The sequence below is a fragment of the Tachyglossus aculeatus genome, chromosome 1 (genome assembly GCF_015852505.1).
Source record: "Tachyglossus aculeatus isolate mTacAcu1 chromosome 1, mTacAcu1.pri, whole genome shotgun sequence".
Lineage (NCBI taxonomy): Eukaryota > Metazoa > Chordata > Mammalia > Monotremata > Tachyglossidae > Tachyglossus > Tachyglossus aculeatus.
The window spans coordinates 72,233,522-72,254,358 of NC_052066.1; the positions used below are offsets into that span (position 1 = coordinate 72,233,522).

The following is a 20,837-nucleotide window of genomic DNA, read 5'->3' on the forward strand; positions in this document are numbered from 1 at the left end:
TGTTTTAGACTGTAAATTTTTTGTGAACACGGAACATGTCAAGCAGCTCAGTTGTCTTGATCTCTTCCAAGGGCTTAGTCCTGTGCCCATCACACAGTAAGTGCTCAAGTACCATTGAATAGTACAGATTTACTATTCTATTTTATTTTGTTAATATGTTTTGTTTTGTCGTCTGTCTCCCGCTTCTAGACTGTGAGCCCGTTGTTGGGTAGGGACCGTCTCTATATGTTGCCAAGTTGTACTTCCCAAGTGCTTAGTACAGTGCTCTGCACACAGTAAGCGCTCAATAAATACAATTGAATGAATGAATGAATAATAATTATTATTAATAATAATAATAGTGGTATTTAAGTGCCAGGCACTGTTCTGTTAGTTAAACCCAGTGCAGCGGAACTGTGCTGGGCCCATAACCCAGATGTCGAAGGTTCATCATCTTCCTCTGATAACAATATTTTCCAGAAGCAGCGTGGCTCAGTGGAAACAGCCTGGGCTTGGGAGTCAGAGGTCGTGGGTTCTAATCCCGGCTCCGCCACTTGTCAGCTGGGTGACTTTGGCAAGTCACTTAACATCTCTGTGCTTCAGTTCCCTCATCTGTAAAATGGGGACGAATAATAATATCAATAATGACATTTATTAAGCGCTTACTATGTGCAAGCACTGTTCTAAGCGCTGGGGAGGTTACAAGGTGAATCAGGTTGAAGACTGTGAGCCCCATGTGGGACAACATGATGACCTTGTATCTCCCCCAGTGCTCAGAACAGTGCTTGGCACATAGTAAGCGCTTAACAAATACCAACATTATTATTATCATTATTAAAAAATAATCGGGGTGGGCACAGACCCTGTCCCACATAGGGCTCATAGTCTTAATCCCCATTTTACAGATGCGGGAACTGAGGCATAGAGATGTGAAGTGACTTACCCCAGGTTCCACAGTGGACAAGTGGCAGAGCCAAGAATAGAACCCAGGGCCTTGTGATTCCCGGTCTGTGCTCTATTGACTAGTCCATGCTGCTTCTCAGTTTATTGATTAATTGATTTGGAGTTTGTGGGTCTGGGGCTAGGAGTCAGAGACTTAGAGGAGTGGAAGTCTCAGCCGACCCAGCCAAAAAGAAGCCACTTGTCACACCCCTCTCTGTATTCCTCCAGGGCGGGATCCCTCTGGCTGCCAGATAATAATAATAATAATAATAATAATAATGTTGGTATTTGTTTTTTAATGGCATTTATTAAGCACTTACTATGTGCAAAGCACTGTTCTAAGCGCTGGGGAGGTTGCAAGGTGATCAGGGTGTCCCACAGGGGGCTCACAGTCTAAATCCTCATTTTACAGATGAGGTAACTGAGACACAGAGAATAATAATAATAATGATGGCATTTATTAAGCGCTTACTATGTGCAAAGCACTGTTCTAAGCGCTGGGGAGGTTACAAGGTGATCAGGTTGTCCCACGGGGGGCTCACAGTCTAAATCCCCATTTTACAGATGAGGTAATCAATCAATCAATCGTATTTATTGAGCACTTACTGTGTGCAGAGCACTGTATTAAGCGCTTGGGAAGTACAAGTTGGCAACATATAGAGACAGTCCCTACCCAACAGTGGGCTCACAGTCTAGAAGGGGGAGACAGACAACAAAACCAAGCATATTAACAAAATAAAATGAATAGAATAGATATGTACAAGTAACATAGAGTAATAAATATGTACAAACATACAGGTGCTGTGCGGAAGGGAAGGAGGTAAGATGGAGGGGTGGAGAGGGGGGCGAGGGGAAGAGGAAGGAGGGGGCTCAGTCTGGGAAGGCCTCCTGGAGGAGGTGAGCTCTCAGAAGGGCCTTGAAGGGAGGAAGAGAGCTAGCTTGGCAGATGGTCAGAGGGAGGGCATTCCAGGCCCGGGGGATAATGTGGGCCGGGGGTCGATGGCGGGACAGGCAAGAACGAGGTACGGTGAGGAGAGTAGTGGCGGAGGAGCGGAGGGTGCGGGCTGGGCTGGAGAAGGAGAGAAGGGAGGTGAGGTAGGAGGGGGCGAGGTGATGGATGGACAGCCTTGAAGCCCAGGGTGAGGAGTTTCTGCCTGATGCAGAGATTGATTGGTAGCCACTGGAGATTTTTGAGGAGGGGAGTAACATGCCCAGAGCGTTTCTGGACAAAGACAATCTGGGCAGCGGCGTGAAGTATGGATTGAAATGGGGAGAGACACGAGGATGGGAGATCAGAGAGGAGGCTGATGCAGTAGTCCAGACGGGATAGGATGAGAGCTTGAACAAGCAGGGTAGCGGTTTGGATGGAGAGGAAAGGGCGGATCTTGGTGATGTTGCGGAGCTGAGACCAGCAGGTTTTGGTGATGGCTTGGATGTGAGGGGTGAATGAGAGAGCGGTGTCAAGGATGACACCAAGATTGCGGGCTTGTGTGACAGGAAGGATGGTAGTGCCATCTTAACTGAGGCACAGAGAAGTGAAGTGACTTGCCCAAAGTCACACAGCTGACAATTGGCGGAGCCGGGATTTGAACCCATGAACTCTGACTCCAAAGCCCGGGCTCTTTCCGCTGAACCATGCTGCTTCTCTTGTTTTGTTCTGTTTCTTTTGTTGTCTGTCTCCCCCTTCTAGACTGTGAGCCCACTGTTGGGTAGGGAGCGTCTCTATATGTTGCCGACTTGTACTTCCCAAGTGCTTAGTACAGTGCTCTGCACATAGTAAGTGCTCAATAAATACGAATGAATGAATGAATGAATAGAAGCATCATGTTGACTCTGTCTCTGACCCTTTTGACTCCAAGAGATGGGACATGCTTGCCCCCTCAAAAACATGGTGATGACCCTATCAATGTCACCCCTCACCCCGGAGCCAAGTTTATGGAATGGCCCGAGGCCATTACAGTGGTGGCACCTAAGTTGTCACTGAACAGTGGCATTCTTCCCAGGTATTCAGTATATCCCAGCATGCTCTGAAAGAGCATGAACTGCTCAAAATGCATGATTTTTCCAGGGAATTCAAAAGAAGCAAGGTTCATCTCAGTCTCAAGTGCAGGCTTCTCAACACTTTTAAGAAAAGATGATGTTTTATCACGAATCTCTTAGCTAGCCAAGTTTCTTTCAAGAAAAAAAAAGGAAATCTGACAAGCGTGTGTGTATGTGTGTGTTTCTCATGATGGCTTTTGCGGGGGTGGGGGGTACGGGACATTAAAAGGACTTAATGCAAACTGTACAGTATGAATTTTTTACTCAGGTGTATAGGAGCTGACTGAATAGAATAAAATTGGCTTTATCAGTGAATGATTCCTATCTGTTTCCAATGAAGCAGTGTTCCCCTCACTGATTCCCACTCTCCCCTCCCTTCTCCTATCCTACTTCCTTCCTGGTTTTCTCCCCTCATTTTCAGTACTTCCCTGCCAAAAAAAAAAAAAATGTCCCCAAAGACTGAGCTGCTTTTACCACTGTTAGTTAAATGGCCAAGGTAAATGAGTTAAATATTAAATGCTGCTTATGCCACTGGTTTCTACACTTTTTCAACATTTAAAATATGTGTCTACTGTCCATGGGAGGCAGCCATGCCTAGTGGAAAGATCATCGTACTGGTGACCAGGACAACAGGGTTCTAATCTGCCACTGATGTGATCTGTGATTTGGGGGCAAGAAGAGTTAACTTCCCTCTGCTTCAGTTTCTGCAGCAATGAAATGCTCTCTCTGACTCTTCAACTCTGTGTTCCCTGTGGTATAGGGACTACGTTTGATCTGATTATCTTGTTTTTCTTGTTCCTGAAGTTTCTTGTTCTTGATGGGAGACTCCATCATCCAACAGTATCATGTACCCCAATGCCCGTCTCATAGTAAGTGCTTACTAAATGCCACAGTGAGAATTATGATGAAAAGAGCCAATTTATTTATCACACTTGATGCCATGAAACATCAGTTGGGCACTGGTGACCCCTGCCTCCTATGTACTTCCTAGGGATGGAGTGAGGATTCATTTTATTCATTCATTCAATCGTATTTATTAAGAGCTTACTGTGTGCAGAGCACTGTGCTAAGAGCTTGGGAAGTACAAGTCAGCAACATATAGACAGTCCCTACTCAACAACGGGCTCACAGTCTAGAAGGGGGAGACAGACAACAAAACACAACATGTAGACAGGTGTTAAAACCATCAGAATAAATAGAATTATAGGTATATGCACCTCATTAATAAAATACAGTAGTAAATATGTACAAGTAAAATAAATAGAGTAATAAATATGTACAAATATATACAAGTGCTGTGGGGAGGGGAAAGAGGTAGGGCAGTGGGGCGATGGGGAGGAGGAGAGGAAAAAGGGGGCTCCTGGAAGAGGTGAGCTCTCAGTAGGGCTTTGCGTGTGTTCTCTCTCTCTCCCCTCCATTGGACCTTCTGGGGAGGCCGAGGAGGGGAATAATAATAATAATAATAATAATAATAATAATAATAATAATAATAATAATAATAATAATAATAATAATGGTATTTGTTAAGCCCTTACTATGTTCCAAGCACTGGCTGTCTATGCTACAGCCGAAGTTCATGGAGGGGATGGGAATGGTGGATAGGGGGTGGCTGAGAAGGGAGACAAAAGCCAGACACACAAACCCTCTCTCCCTCTCTCCCTCTCTCTCCCTCTCTCTCCCTCTCTCTCCCTCTCTCTCCCTCTCTCTCCCTCTCTCTCTCTCTCTCTCTCTCCCCCCACCCCACAGAGGATGAGCCAGTGGTGGTCCTGACTTATCTTTCAGGGTCTTGTGGGGGTTAATCTTTGTCGGGGTGGAGCAGGGTGGGACCCCTCTCCTTGTAGATTTGTAGTGTAGTAGAAGCAGGAGTCCCCTGGTGAGCTCAGTTGGGATGTGCATCATCATCATCAATCGTATTTATTGAGCGCTTACTATGTGCAGAGCACTGTACTAAGCGCTTGGGAAGTACAAATTGGCAACATATAGAGACAGTCCCTACCCAACGGTGGGCTCACAGTCTAAAAGGGGGAGACAGAGAACAAAACCAAACATACTAACAAAATAAAATAAATAGAATAGATATGTACAAATAAAATAAATATAGAAGGAGGGGCTGCAGGTAGCTTATCTGTGCCAAATCAGATTCATGGCACAGTGGAAAAAGCCTGGGCTTTGGAGTCAGAGGTCATGGGTTCAAATCCCGGCTCCGCCAGTTGTTAGCTGTGGGACTCTGGGCAAGTCACTTAACTTCTCTTGCCTCAGTTACCTCATCTGTAAAATGGGGACTAAGACTGTGAGCCCCCCGTGGGACAACCTGATCACTTTGTAACCTCCGCAGTGCTTTGTACATAGTAAGTGCTTAATAAATGCCATCATTATTATTCCTAAGATGGAGGGTGAAGGGCACATGCTCTCTTGGGCAGGCCGGACAGACCAATTCAGGGGAGCAGGGATGGGAAACAGGCCCAGCAAGGGGTGAGGGGAAAACAGCCTGCAGGTCGGGCTCTTGGGCACACCGGCTTTTGGGTGGCCAGAAAGAGGCGTCCGGCCAGCTGGCCATTCCTCTGCCTGCCCTCAGCGGGAAGCCGATAGGTTTCGCCTCCTCAGGCAGCATGGCTAAATCTGGAGCCCATTAAATTGTGTATTTATCTAATAATAATAAAAAAATGATGGCATTTGTTATGCACTTTCTTTGTGCTAATCAATCAATCGTATTTATTGAGCGCTTACTGTGTGCAGAGCACTGTACTAAGCGCTTGGGAAGTACAAGTTGGCAACATATAGAGACGGTCCCACCCAACAGTGGGCTCACAGTCTAGAAGCACTGTTCCAAGCGCTGGGGAGGATACAAGGTGATCAGATTGTCCCACGTGGGTCTCACAGTCTTCATCCCAGTTTTACAGATGAGGTAACAGAGGCACAAAGAACCGAAGTGACTTGCCGAAAGTCACACAGCTGGCAATTGGCAGAACCAATTGTGAGTTATCTGTGTGTCAAGACCTCAGAGGGGCATGGGCTGGCAGCCGCCCCTGGGGCCGTGGGCTTTGCCTGGGCAGACACAGCCAGGAGTCCCCTCTGGGGTGAACTAGGACCATCATCATCATCATCAATCGTATTTATTGAGCGCTTACTGTGTGCAGAGCACTGTACTAAGCGCTTGGGAAGTCCAAGTTGGCAACATATAGAGACAGTCCCTACCCAACAGTGGGCTCACAGTCTAAAAGGGGGAGACAGAGAACAAAACCAAACATACTAACAAAATACAATAGAATAGATATGTACAAGTAAAATAAATAGAGTAATAAATATGTACGAACATATATACATATATACAGGTGCTGTGGGGAAGGGAAGGAGGTAAGATGGGGGGATGGGGGCCAAGCCGGCCCCCAAACAACTGGCCATGCCAGCACCAACGGCTCAGGGCCAGGGCCCCGCGGTGAGATGTGGACACGGAGCTCTATAGAATCACCTTTGTGATGGTTAAGTCCTGGGCAGTATTTCCTCTTACTGTGCCTTTCCATTGAGTAGGCTGAATGCAACATATCCTGTTCAATTCGTGGAAACTCCACGCTTCCTGGCAGTAGGAAACCTGAATCTTTACATGTCAATTGTCCACATAATCAAGACTTAAAAACACTCATACTTTGGCCTAAACTAGTTATTCCAGCTCCAAGACAGTTTTTGGCCTGAACTGCTTTGGTATTGTTGGGAGGCCTGAGTTCTTCAGATCATTTGACTATATGGGCACAGCCTGTGTGTGCAGTAAGGGAGAGGTTAGACTGTTAGACGATCTTAATTTGAATATTTCTTATAATGTTTGTTCATTTAGAATTTCACCCTGGAAAATCATTTCCAAAAGCCCTTCATTTCCCTTTCCTGTGCATTTAAGATGAGGAGCAGAGAGGGAAAACCCCAGTGAGAAGGAAAAGAAAAATGAGGAAAGCACAATGTGTTTGCTTTGGATTAATTCCCTAATTGTGAAGCTGTGCAATTAGCCTTTTTTTTTTTTTTTTTTGAATGAGCCTAATTGTTCCATTTCCAGCTTGGACATATGAGAGATGGTTTTGTGTTCTCTGTCAACTTTCATTCATTTATCCAGCTGTATTTATTGAATACTTACTGTACAAAACAAGTAGACAGGCATCAATAGCATCAATATAAATTTACTCTATTTCTTCTATTTTATTTTGGTAACGTTTTGTTTTGTTCTCTGTCTCCCCCTTCTAAACTGTGAGCCCACTGTTGGGTTGGGACCATCTCTATATGTTGCCAACTTGTACTTCCAAAGCACTTACTACAGTGCTCTGCACACAGTAAGCGCTCAATAAATACGATTGATTGATTGATTGTACGGCACTGTGCTAAGTGCTTTGGAGAATACAATATAACAATATATGGAAACATTATCTGCCCACAACAAGCTTTCAGTCCAGAGAGCACAGTTATCTTTAAAGTCTTCATGCAACAGGCCAGTTTATTTACGAGTTGCGTATAAAATTTGAGATTATCCATGCGGTCTGGGATCTTGAGCCATGACAGTACGACGTTTTCCATGCCCTATCATTCAGAAATAACTGAGGATCAGGTCAGCCATCTCATTGTTTCTGACAACTGAACGTTTCTTCAGTATGTCACTTTGTTGACTTCTGAGAGCGCTGCGTAGACTGAAATTGTCCAGAGGGATTATTATTATTATTATCTGCTCCTCTTCCCCACCCCATCACCCCGACTCCCTCACTCTGCTCTACCCGCCTCCCTGCCACACAGCACTTGTGTGTATATGTACATATTTATTATTCTGTACATTTTATTAATGATGCTGCAGAGAAGCAGCATGGCTTGGGAGTCAGAGGTCATGAGTTCTAATCCTGACTGTGCCACATCAGCTGTGTGACTTTGAGCAAATCACTTACCGTCTCTGTGCTTCAGATACCTCACCTGTAAAATGGGGATTAAGACTGTGAGCCCCATGTGGGACAACCTGATTACCTTGTATCTACCCCAGTGCTTAAAACAGTGCTTGGCACATAGTAAGCGTTTAACAAATGCCATTATTATTATTATTATTATCTATAAGTCTATTTCATTCATTCATTCATTCAATCGTATTTATTGAGTGCTTACTGTGTGCAGAGCACTGTACTAAGCGCTTGGGAAGTGCAAGTTGGCAACATATAGAGACGGTACCTACCCAACAGTGGGCTCACAGTCTAGAAGGGGGAGACAGAGAACAAAACAAAACATATTAACAAAATAAAATAAATAGAATAAATTTATATTGATGCTATTGATGCCTGTCTACTTGTTTTGTTTTGTTGTCTATCTCTCCCCCTTCCAGACTGTGAGCCCATTGTTGGGTAGGGATTGTCTCTCTCTGTTGCCAAATTGTACTTTCCAAGCGCTTAGTCCAGTACTCTGCACACAGTAAGTGCTCATTAAGTACGATTGAATGAATGAGAATTATAGGGTCATCAGCTTTTCCAGTCCTACCCCTATTTGTGGGAAATTTCACTTCCAGAGATGCCATCGTTTGATATCCTGAATACGTAAGGCATTTGGGGTAAGTAATCAAAGCAAAAGTGAATGAGAATCGGCATCTGAGAAAACTCTGAATTTTCGAGTTTTGGAGCATGCTTCATTAGAAAGCTATCATCCTCAGTTTAAAGGAACCCTCAGTTCTGCCACAGCCCGTGTTTTTACTGTGTGTTTTGGCTAGCAGGTTGCTAGGGACCCTGTTTGGTTATTGTGCTGCAGCACCGGATACTGAAAGTGCTATAATTTTGAATATGGGAAGCAGCACCAGTTTCATGGAAATAGCACATGCCTGGGAGCCAGAGGACCTGAGTTCTAATCCAGACACTGCCACATATCTGCTCTTCAACCTGGGCGAGTCTCTTAACTTCTCTGTGCTTCAGTCAGCTGTAAAATGGGGATTCAATACTTGTTCTCCCTCCTTACTTAGACTGTAAGCCTCATGTGGGACTTGATTATCTTGTATTATTGCCAGACCTTTATACAGTGCTTGGCACATAGCACTTAACATACTACTATAATAATGCTTATTATCATTGTTGATACTGGGTGTCCCATGTTTGGTATCTAAGGAACTGTTTTGTGACCTAGTGGAAGAGAATGGGACCGGGAGTCAGGTCCCAGGTTCTAATCCAGACTCCACCATTTTCCTGCAGTGAGATCCTGGGCAAGTCACAAATTCATTCATTCATTCAATCGTATTTATTGAGCACTTACCATGTGCAGAACATTGTACTAAGCGCTTGGGAAGTACAAGTCGGCAACCTATGGAGACGGTCCCTACCCAACAACGGGCTCACAGTCTAGAAGGGGGGAGACAGACAACAAAACAAAACATGTAGACAGGTGTCAAAACCATCCGAATAAATAGAATTATAGCTATATGCACATCATTAATAAAATAGAGTAGTAAATATGAACAAGTAAAATAGAGTAATAAATATGTACAAAGATATACAAGTGCTGTAGGGAGGGGAAGGAGGTAGGGCAGGGGGGCGGTGGGGATGGGACGAGGAGAGAAAAAAGGGGGCTCAGTCTGGGAAGGCCTCCTAGAGGAGGTGAGCTCTCAGCAGGGCTTTGAAGGAAAGAAAAGTGCTAGTTTGGCAGTTGTGTGGAGGAAGGGCATTCCAGGCCAGAGGAAGGACGTGGGCCAGGGGTCGACAGCAGGACAGGTGAGAACGAGGTACAGTGAGGAGGTTAGTGGCAGAGGAGTGGAGGGTGCGGGCTGGGATGGAGAAGGAGAGAAGGGAGGTGAGGTAGGAGGGGGTGAGGTGATGGACAGCCTTGAAGCTGGGAGTGAGGAGTTTTTGCTTGATTCATAGGTTGACAGGCAACCACTGGAGATTTTTGAAGAGGAAGTGACATGCCAGAGAAGCGGTGTGGCTCAGTGGAAAGAGCACGGGCTTTGGAGTCAGAGGTCAGGGGTTCAAATCCCGGCTCTGCCAATTGTCAGCTGTGTGACTTTGGGCAAGTCACTTAACTTCTCTGGGCCTCAGTTACCTTATCTGTAAAATGGGGATTAAGTCTGTGAGCCCCCTGTGGGACAACCTGATCACCTTGTAACCTCCCCAGCGCTTAGAACAGTGCTTTGCACATAGTAAGCGCTTAATAAATGCCATCATCATTATTATTATTATTATGCCCAGAGCGTTTCTGTAGAAAGATAATCCAGGCAGTAGAGTGAAGTATAGACTGAAGTGGGGAGAGACAGGAGGATGGGAGATCAGAGAGGAGGCTGATGCAGTAATCTAGTCGGGATAGGATGAGAGATCGAACCAGCAAGGTAGCGGTTTGGATGGAGAGGAAAGGGTGGATCTTGGCAATGTTGTGGAGGTGAGACCGGTAGGTTTTGGTGGTGGCTTGGATGTGTGGGGTGAACGAGAGAGCGGAGTCGAGGATGAAACCAAGGTTGCGGGCTTGTGAGACAGGAGGGATGGTAGTGCCGTCTACCGTGACAGGAAAGTCAGGGAGAGGACGGGGTTTGGGAGGGAATATAAGGAGCTCAGTCTTGGACATGTTGAGTTTCGGATGGCGGACAGACATCCAGATGGAGATGTCCTGAAGGCAGGAGGAGATACGAGCCTGCAGGGAGGGAGAGAGAGCCGGGGTGGAGATATAGATTTGGGTGTCATCAGAGTAGAGATGATAGTTGAAGCCATGGGAGTGAATGAGGTCACCCAGGGAGTGAGTATAGATGGAGAACAGAAGGGGACCAAGAACTGATGCTTGAGGAACCCCTACAGTAAGGGGATCCTCGCTGGTAAAATGGAGATTAAATACCTGATCTCCCTCCTACTTAGAATGGGAGCCCCATGTGGGACAGGGACTGAGTCCACCCTGATTATTTTGTACTTGTATGAGTATGAGTGCTTGGCACATGGAAAGTGCTTAAATATCACTATGATTATTGTATACTAAATTTACCTGGGGACAGTGTTCCTAGATATGCTTACATGAGGCAGTGAAGGTAAAGTGAGAATTACTGGATGAGGAAAAGGGACAGAGAGAGGAGTCTGCAGATGAGCTTATTTTATTGGAGGGGATGTATGACTGTTATCCTGCAGCCTGTCTTCCACCACCTTCCTGTCTCACAAGCCCGTAACCTTGGCTTTATCCTTGACTCTGCCTCTCTTTCAACCCACATATTCAGTCCCTCATTAAATCCTGTAGGTTCAACCCTCACGACATCACTAAAATCCACCCTTTCCTCTCCATCCAAACTGCTACCATGTTAATCCAATCACTCTTCCTATCCTGCCTTGATTACCGTATCAGCGTCCTTGATGACCTCCCAACCTCCTGTCTCTCCCCACTCTAGTCCATACTACACTCTGCTGCCCGGATCATTTTTCTACAAAGCATTCAGGCCATGTTTCCCCACTCCTCGAGAATCTCCAATGGTTGCCCATCCACCTGTGCATTAAATAGAAACTACTCTCCATTGGCTTTAAAGTATTCAATCACTTTGCCCCATTCCTACAACACCTAGATACTTTCCTATACAACCCAGCCTGCACACTTGGCTCCTCTAATTTAACCTTCTCACAGTCCCTCGATCTCATCTATTTCACTGTCAACTTCTCGCCAATATCCTACCTCTGGCCTGTAACACCTTCCCTCTTCATATCTGACAGACAATTACTCTCCCTATCTTCAAATCCTTGTAGAGAGCGCATCTCCTCTAAGAGACAGGCCTTCCCTGACTAAGCCCTCATTTCCTTTTTGCCCACTCCTTTCTGCGTTACCCTGATTTACTCTCTTTATTCACCCCCGACCTCAGTCCCACAGCACTTATGTACATGTCCATAATTTATTTATTTTAATGTCTGTCTTCCCATCTAGACTGTAAGCTCACTGTGGGAAGGAAATGTGTCCACCAATTCTGTTATATTGTACTCACCCAAGTACTTAGAACAGTGTTCTGCACACAATAAGTGCTCGATAAATACGATTGATTGATTACAGTGAACTTACAGTCTAGAGGGGCTGTCAGACTTAGAAATAAATTAGATAGGGGAAAGGGCAGGGTAAAATAATTTGATTAGAAGTGCTGTAATATTACTGAAATAGTAGTCCTGCCCCCGAGTAGCCATACCGAAGCAACTGGAAAGCCTAAACAGCAGCATTCCTGATAGCACTGTGAATGAGTTGCCCAGTTTGGTTTAGCACTGAGGCCTCAGAAGATGTTGCAAACAAATCTTGTGAATCAATCAATCAATCAGTCATATTTATTGAGCACTTACTGAGTGCAGAGCACTGTACTAAGTGCTTGGGAAGTACAAGTTGGCAACATATGGAGACAGTCCCTACCCAACAGTGGGCTCACAGTCTAGAAATATAGAAATATAGTCTAGAAAAAATAATAAAAGTGAATGAAACACTTCCCCAGGTCAGAGCTCACCTCCTCCAGGAGGACTTCTCAGACTGATCCCCCTTTTTCCTCTCCTCCTCCCCATCCCCCCCCGCCCTACCTCCTTCCCCTCCCCACAGCACTTGTATATATATATTTGTACAGATTTATTACTCTGTTTTACTGGTACATATTTACTATTCTATTTATTTTGTTAATGATGTGCATATACCTTTAATTCTATTTGTTCTGATAATTTTGACACCTGTCTACGTATTTTGTTTTGTTGTCTGTCTTCCCCTTCTAGACTGGGAGCCCATTATTGGTTAGGGACCGTCTCTATATATTGCCGACTTGTACTTCCCAAGCGCTTAGTGCGGTGCTCTGCACACAGTAAGTGCTCAATAAATAAACATATTTAAAAACTCCTTACCCTGGGCTTCAAGGCTCTCCATCACCTCGCCCCCTCCTACCTCACCTCCCTTCTCTCCTTCTCCAGCCCAGCCCGCACCCTCCGCTCCTCCGCCACTAATCTCCTCACCGTACCTCGTTCTCGCCTGTCCCGCCATCGACCCCCGGCCCACGTCATCCCCCAGGCCTGGAATGCCCTCCCTCTGCCCATCCGCCAAGCTAGCTCTCTTCCTCCCTTCATGGCCCTACTGAGAGCTCACCTCCTCCAGGAGGCCTTCCCACACTGAGCCCCTTCCTTCCTCTCCCCCTCGTCCCCCTCTCCATCCCCCCCATCTTACCTCCTTCCGTTCCCCACAGCACCTGTGTATATGTATATATGTTTGTACATATTTATTACTCTATTTATTTATTTAACTTGTACATATCTATTCTATTTATTTTATTTTGTTAGTATGTTTGGTTTTGTTCTCTGTCTCCCCCTTTTAGACTGTGATCCCACTGTTGGGTAGGAACTGTCTCTATATGTTGCCAATTTGTACTTCCCAAGTGCTTAGTACAGTGCTCTGCACATAGTAAGCGCTCAATAAATACGATTGATGATGATGATGATGATGATTGACTGAATGAATAAAAGGACTTTCCAAGTCTAGAACTCACTTCTGGAAAATGAAAAAAATCTGTTGAGGAGGCAGAAAGGAGGGAGGAGAAGGCTGGAGGGACAGGGCCACAGAGAGTTTAAATGGGTCTGGGGGTGTGGTGGGGGCAGAGAGGGGAGAGAGGAGACAGAGTCCCTCTCTTCTGACCCATTCTGGGACAGACTGGCCAGGCCACTTCTGGTGTCACTTCTCCTCAGGTGGTAGAGGAGAGAGTGCCACAGGCCTGGGAATCAGAAGCTCCTGGGTTCTAGTACCGTGTCTGCTGTGTGACCTTGGGCAAGTCACATAACTTCTCTGGGCCTCAGTTACCTCATCTGTAAAATAAGGATTTATAGTGTGAGCCCCACAAGGGACAGAGACTGTGTACAACCCGATTTGTTTGCATCTACCCCAGTGCTTAGTAAAGAAATCCCACAGCCCCTGACTCTTCAACCCCCAGCTCTGAATCCTTGATCCAAAGACCCTTCCGCCAACCCCTCCCACCCTCAGCTCTGCATCCCTGACCCTGGGTCCTCAGAAGCTCATCCTTATGTTTGTATACAAACAAAATATGTTTGTACATATTTATTACTCTATTTATTTATTTATTTTATTTGTACATATCTATTCTATTTTATTTTGTTAGTATGTTTGGTTTTGTTCTCTGTTTCCCCCTTTTAGACTGTGAGCCCACTGTTGGGTAGGGACTGTCTCTATATGTTGCCAATTTGTACTTCACAAGCGCTTAGTACAGTGCTCTGCACATAGTAAGCGCTCAATAAATACGATTGATGATGATGATGATCCTTCCATCCCAACTTGACAGTCTGTGTTCAGACCGCCCACTAGCACAACTTCATCTGTGTGACCTCGGGCAAGTCACTCAATTTCTCTGTGCCTCAGTGACCTCATTTGTAAAATGGCATTTAAGACTGTGAGCCCCATGTGGGTCAGGGATTGCGTCCAACCTCATTGCCTTGTATGTACTCCAGTGTATGGAACAGTGCTTGGCACATAATAAGTGCTTAACAAATACCAAGAGAAGCGGCGTGGCTCAGTGGAAAGAGCACGGGCTTTGGAGTCAGAGGTCATGGGTTCAAATCCCGGCTCCTCCACTTGTCAGCTGTGTGACTTTGGGCAAGTCACTTCACTTCTCTGGGCCTCAGTTCCCTCATCTGTAAAATGGGGATTAAGACTGTGAGCCCCCCCATGGGACAACCTGATCACCTTGTATCTCCCCAGCACTTAGAACAGTGCTTTACATATAGTAAGTGCTTAACAAATACCATTATTATTATTATTATTATTATTATTATTATTATTATTACAGTGCCTGGCACTAAAACTGGTCTGGCCTGTTCTGCGCTGCCAGGGCCGAGAGAGCCGAGCAACAACTCTAGCAGCTCAGCTCAGTCTGGGCCAAATCAAGTATCCCGGACTGCCCCAGGATAAGCCCTTAGAGCCTTGGGTGGCAATAGTAATAATAATAATAATAATAATAATATTAATAATAATAATAATAATGGCATTTACTTAGCGCTTACTATGTGCAAAGCACTGTTCTAAGCGCTGGGGGATACAAGGTGATCAGGTTGTCCCACGTGGGGCTCACAGTCTTAATCCCATTTTACAGGTGAGGTAACTGAGGCACAGAGAAGTTAAGTGGCTTGCCCAAAGCGCCACTGCTGACAAGTGGTGGAGCCGGGATTCAAACCCATGACCTCTGACTCCAAAGCCCATGCTCTTTCTTCTGAGCCACGCCGCTTCTCCTGTTGCTGAAAAAGTAGAAGAGGAGGCAGATGAGTAGCTCGTGGTTATTCTGCTTCCCTCCATTCCTCCCCTCTTCCTGTAGCCAGCTTGGTTTGTCCCCTCCCCTTCAGCACTGTGGAAGGCAAGACCCTAATGGGTTCTCAGCTGCCAACCTCATAAGACTTAAAAGAGCCATTGACCTGTTGGGTTTCCAGCTGTGAAAGTGAAATCTTTGTTTTTGCCCCCATAGAGGATTCCCCACCCTCTTCATCCTGAGACCCAACTGGGCCAAAGAGTACTGAGCACAGCGGGGAAAAAAATTCTAAACCGGGTCTTCCTGTCAGCTCTCCGTAGCTTGCCTGCGGTTCTCAAGTCCTGCCTTCCTTACTCTCCTCCCAAATTCCCTTTTCTCGCCTTGCTCTAGCACCCAAAATTAGGAATTGGCACCAATGAATGGACCCCACCTCAGGCATTTCAGATGATGGAATGACATCCCTAAATTCATAACCATCCTTCCAATTTCAGGAATGTTGACCATATTAGATATGATGCTGAGGATAGCCTCTTTTTTTTTCCTTTTTTTTTTTTTTGGTATTTTGTTAAGCATTTACTAAGTGCTGGGGTATATACAAGTTAATTAGGTTGGACACAGTCCCAGTCCCATATAGGTTTCACAGTCTTACCCCCTATTTTTCAAATGAGGAAAAGGAGGCACAGAGAATTGAAGTGACTTACCCAAATGCACACAGTAGACAGTGGCAGAGCCAGGATTAGAACTCAAGTTCTTCCTACTCCCAGGCCCGTGCTCTATCCACTACACCACGCTGCTTCCCCATGCGTCCCCTCTACTTTTGAGTATGTATAGAGGAACTCCCACTCTCCCCACTTAAAAAAAAATCTAAAAATTATAATTATAAAAATGTATTTCAATTCCTGTTTTTTGTTGGCATTTCTGCATGCCCATGATCTAAAAATGTAGTTGATTCTTCGATTTATCGAGTTTAAACTCTCAAGATGAGACCTGTTGGCCCCTTAATGCTTAAGTGATGCCAGTAATAGGGGTAATAATATTAAATGCTTGCTGTGTAACATACACAGAGAGGTGAAACAAAACTCTAAGACAGTATAAAGATGTGGAAAATGAGAACAAAGCTCAGTAGGGTACAGTGGCTAGTGGAGTAGGATTTCAGGCTACTACTAATGATAAATCATAATGGTACTTGTTAATCGCTTACTATGTGCCAAGCACGGTTCTGAACAGTGGGGTAGATACAAGTTAACCAGCTTGGACACAGAGTCTGTCCCATATGAGGCTGACACTCTTAATCCCCATTTTACAGATAAGGTAACTGAGACCCAGAGAAGTTAAGTGACTTGCCCAAGGTCACACAGCAGACAAGTGGCAGAGCCAAGATCAGGTCCTTCTGACTCTCAGGCCAATGCTCTATCCACTAAGCCACGCTGCTTCTCTGCTGCTTCTACTTGCGGCTTAGAGTTCTTGATCACAACTGTGGCCACAGTGACCGCTACAGTCATTCATTCAATCATATTTATTGAGCGCTTACTGGGTGCAGAGCACTGTACTAAGCGCTTAATCAGCAGCCACCAGAGTCTTCCCAAGGTTTTGTAAAGGCAGCAACAGCCTGCGACTGCTTTCCTCTTTCCTCCCTGGGTGGTTCAGCCTTTGTCAAGATTGAGGCTCCTCAGTGATGTTGGAGGAGAGCTGGGGAGGGTTCATCCAGTGGTGAAGGAGGCCAGGGGGGTCACGCTGATGCCACTTGGATCCACAGGGCACATCTCCAGCAGGGGCTTCTCTATTTATTTATTTACTTATTTTACTTGTACATATCTATTCTATTTATTTTATTTTGTTAGTATGTTCGGTTTTGTTCTCTGTCTCCCTCTTTTAGACTGTGAGCCCACTGTTGGGTAGGGACTGTCTCTATGTGTCGCCAACTTGTACTTCCCAAGTGCTTAGTACAGTGCTCTGCACACAGTAAGTGCTCAATAAATACGATTGATTGATTGATTGGAGCTCCAGTGAGAAAGTGGCAGGTTCCTGATGAAGCGTCTCAGCCATTTGCCGGAGACGATAGGAGATAGAAATCAACAGTAGATAGGGATCAGCATTCAGAGAAATGGCACATCTCTCTGCCCTCTATTCTCCCTTTCCTCTTACCTGTTCCTAGAAAGATCTGTTGCCGAGGGAAAGGGCTCGCCACGCCAACCAGTCTTGGTCGAGGTTGTGCCACTGAAGTGCTTGTGGAGAAGGCTTTCTGGAATTCGGGCCTTTGAGGGTGATGAAGTTGGTTGACTAACTCTGCCTCTGCTATTTCCCAGTCTTCCAGAAGAGCATCTGAAAGCCATCCAGGATTACCTCAACAACCAGGTCACCTCAGACTTCGAGTTTGCCAAGACGGGATCCAGCAACCTCCCCCAGCTGAAGAAACTGACCATGCTTCTCTGCAAAGACCTGTACAGGTAAAGAAGGTGGTTTGCTTTGTGTCAGTTCTCTAGGCTTTAAGTTCATCTGTGGGGAGGGAATGTGTCTGTTATATTGTACTCTCCCAAGTGTTTAGTACAGTGCTCTCCTTCTACAGCCCAGCCCGCACCCGACGCTCCTCTGCCACTAACCTCCTCACTGTACCTCGTTCTTGCCTGTCTCTCTGTCGACCCCCGGCCCACGTCCTCCCCCTGGCCTGGAATGCCCTCCCTCCACACTTCCACCAAGCTAGCTCTCTTCCTCCCTTCAAAGCCCTACTGAGAGCTCACCTCCTCCAAGAGGCCTTCCCAGACTGAGCCTCCTTTTTCCTTTCCTCCTCCCCTTCCCCCCGCCCTACCTCCTTTCCCTCCTCAGAGTACCTGTATATATGTTTGTACAGATTTATTACTCTATTAATTTTACTTGTACATATTTACTATTCTATTTATTTTGTTAATGATGTGCATCTAGCTTTATTTCTGTTTATTCTGATGACTTGACACCTGCCCACATGTTTTGTTTTGTTGTCTGTCTCCCCTTCTAGACTGTGAGCCCGTTGTTGGGTAGGGACCGTCTCTATACTTTGCCAACTTGTACTTCCCAAGCGCTTAGTACAGTGCTGTGCACATAGTAAGCACTCAATAATTACGATTGAATGAATGAATGAATGCTCTGCACACACTAAGTGCTTAATACATACAATTGTTTGATTGTCATTACCCATTCTGGAAGGGGCAGAAAGATGAAACTCACAGATGAGGGTGCTGCAAAGAACTGAGGTTGGTTTCTCCTGCCCGCTAAAATGACTTTAAATTTTCTTCTATTGTTCCTCATGGGCCATGAATCTGTCACTAATGGCTTCATTAGTCATTTTGTTTCTCAGGAGTACCCTCATTTCAGAATCCCTCTGGGTAAAAGGACAAAAATAAGTATCAAAATTGAATGAAATACAGCAGATGAGCAGAAAGACCTTCCTAGGAGGGGAAGTTCACCTCCCCAAATGGTTCTTACATGATTCAGAAGACCGAAATACTCATCAGGGGGGTGTTCCCTAAGGAAAACATCCTGATAAAAGTGCCGGGAGGTCCAGATCTAGGAGCTGGTTGTAGACCTGCTATTGCTGATTAGATCTTCCATTACACCAAGGGAAGAGCATTTTCCTTTTTGCAGCCATATACTACCAGAGTTTAGTTATTCAGAGCGTGGTGCTTTATTTGGAGTTTTACAGTTTTCCCTGTCAGATCCCTATTTGAGTGTACTCTCCTTGTAGGCAGGGAAGGTGACCTGTACTTCTGTTGTATTTCACAAGTGCCTAGTAAGGTGCATTGCATTCAGTAAATGCTCAATAAATGTCATTACTACTACTATTTCAACTGGTCTGGTTATCTCCTAGACTGCTTTTCTCTCATCTCCCGGCTCTTGCCATTTTTGTTGATTTCGCTGCTCGTTAGCTTGGAGAAGAAGCTAAAATGTGTCCATTTTGCTGTTTAATGCTTTGCTGAAAGTCTTGATGCCAGGGGAAGAGTTAAAACTAATAACTGAAATGAACTTTGGGGATCATCTGTGGATTTCAATTTACCAGCCTTTTCCTGATCCTGACTAGCACACAGAATTGAAAGTGGGTTTACATATTATTCCATCTCCAATAGGCATTTTGTTCATTCATTTGTAAGTAGGAGTTGAACCTTTTTGATTTAATATCTACAAGGAATAAAACCTGTTTGAGCTGGCATAAGAGGAAACTTACTTGTATATATTTGTACAGATTTATTACTCTATTTTACTTGTACAAATTTACTATTCTATTTATTTTGTTAACGATGTGAATATAGCTCTAATTCTATTTGTTCTGATGATTTTGACACCTTTCTACATGTTTTGTTTTTGTTATCTGTCTCCTCCTTCTAGACTGTGAGCCCATTGTTGGGTAGGGACTGTCTCTATGGGGACCGACTTGTACTTCCCAAACACTTAGTACAGTGCTCTGCACACAGTAAGTGCTCAATAAATACGATTGAATGAATGAATGAATGAAAGGGAGTAAATGAGGTTGCTTTTGCCTTTTTTGTTTTTTTAGACTAGAAACAAAGGAAATCAAACTACCTAAAAACAATATTCCCAGGATTCGAATCATATAAATAAATGGGTGAAATATTCAAGTACAAATCATACCTGGAAATCATTTTGTAATTATGTACATCCAAATAAGAAACACTTTCTGAACATAGCCCTATCATTAAACTATAGAGTGTGTTGGCTTTCTTGGTAAATACCGATCAATCATTTATTGAGTGCTGACTGTATGCAGTTCACTGTACTATGAGATTTGGAGATCTTACGTTCCCTGCCCACAGTGAGCTTACAGTCTAGAGGAGGAGGGATATAGCTGGATGGTGCAGTGGGATCCAGAGAAGTGTTTTTTTTTTATGATTGGGCAGATAGAGGTGGGTATAAAGGCCAAGGGGAGGGAGCCATCCGAACACGAGCAGTTGAAGGTGGTGGTCAAAGATGGAAGAAATATCTTTACAAAGTGACAAAGGATGGAGTGGGAGGTGGAGAGGGTACATTTTTGATAGGTTGGAGATCTCTTGAGAGAATACATGAGGGGATTTTGGACATTAGAATATCACCATGTGAGCTGAACCCTCTAAAACTGGGGCAAGACTTGCTGTTAACAAATCATAGCATCTTGAGATGCTCATCTTTTAGAAGTTTCTTCTGAGAAAATTTCCTTCTACTCGTATTGTGGTAATAGCATTCATTCATTCAGTCATATTTATTGAGCGCTTACTGTGTAAGGAGCACTGTACTAAGCACTTGGGAAGTACAAGTTGGCAACATATAGAGATGGTCCCTACCCAACAATGGGTTCACAGTCTAGAAGGGGGAGACAGACAACAAAACAAAACATACGGACAGGTGTCAAGTCGTCAGAACAAAGCAAACAACGGTGTAATGGAAAATGCCTCCGAAGTGTCAGTTTCCCTTTAAGAAAGACTCTTCTGTGATAGCTATGGAACAGATTTTTATATTGCTGCTGTTGCTGAGAGCCCAGTCTGTGCTGCTGCTTCTTGCGTCAAAGAAGATGTATTTTCAATTCCTTCCGTGTGGCTTCCCAAAAATACTTTGGCATAGGAGCAGCCTCTCCAAATGCTTTAGTTACTGCTTGCATTTTCCCAGGCAGAAAGATTGGGATCAGGTCACCTAGTTAGCATGA

General features: G+C 44.9%; 1 protein-coding gene across 1 annotated transcript in view; it reads left to right on the forward strand.

Moving 5' to 3' along the window:
- INPP5D (inositol polyphosphate-5-phosphatase D) overlaps positions 1-20,837 on the forward strand; it is a 217,429-nt gene that overhangs the window by 92,152 nt on the left and 104,440 nt on the right. The window contains exon 5 of the mRNA XM_038749732.1: positions 17,479-17,619. Within this exon, the coding sequence (XP_038605660.1) occupies positions 17,479-17,619 (141 nt within the window). The remainder of the gene's footprint in view (positions 1-17,478; positions 17,620-20,837) is intronic.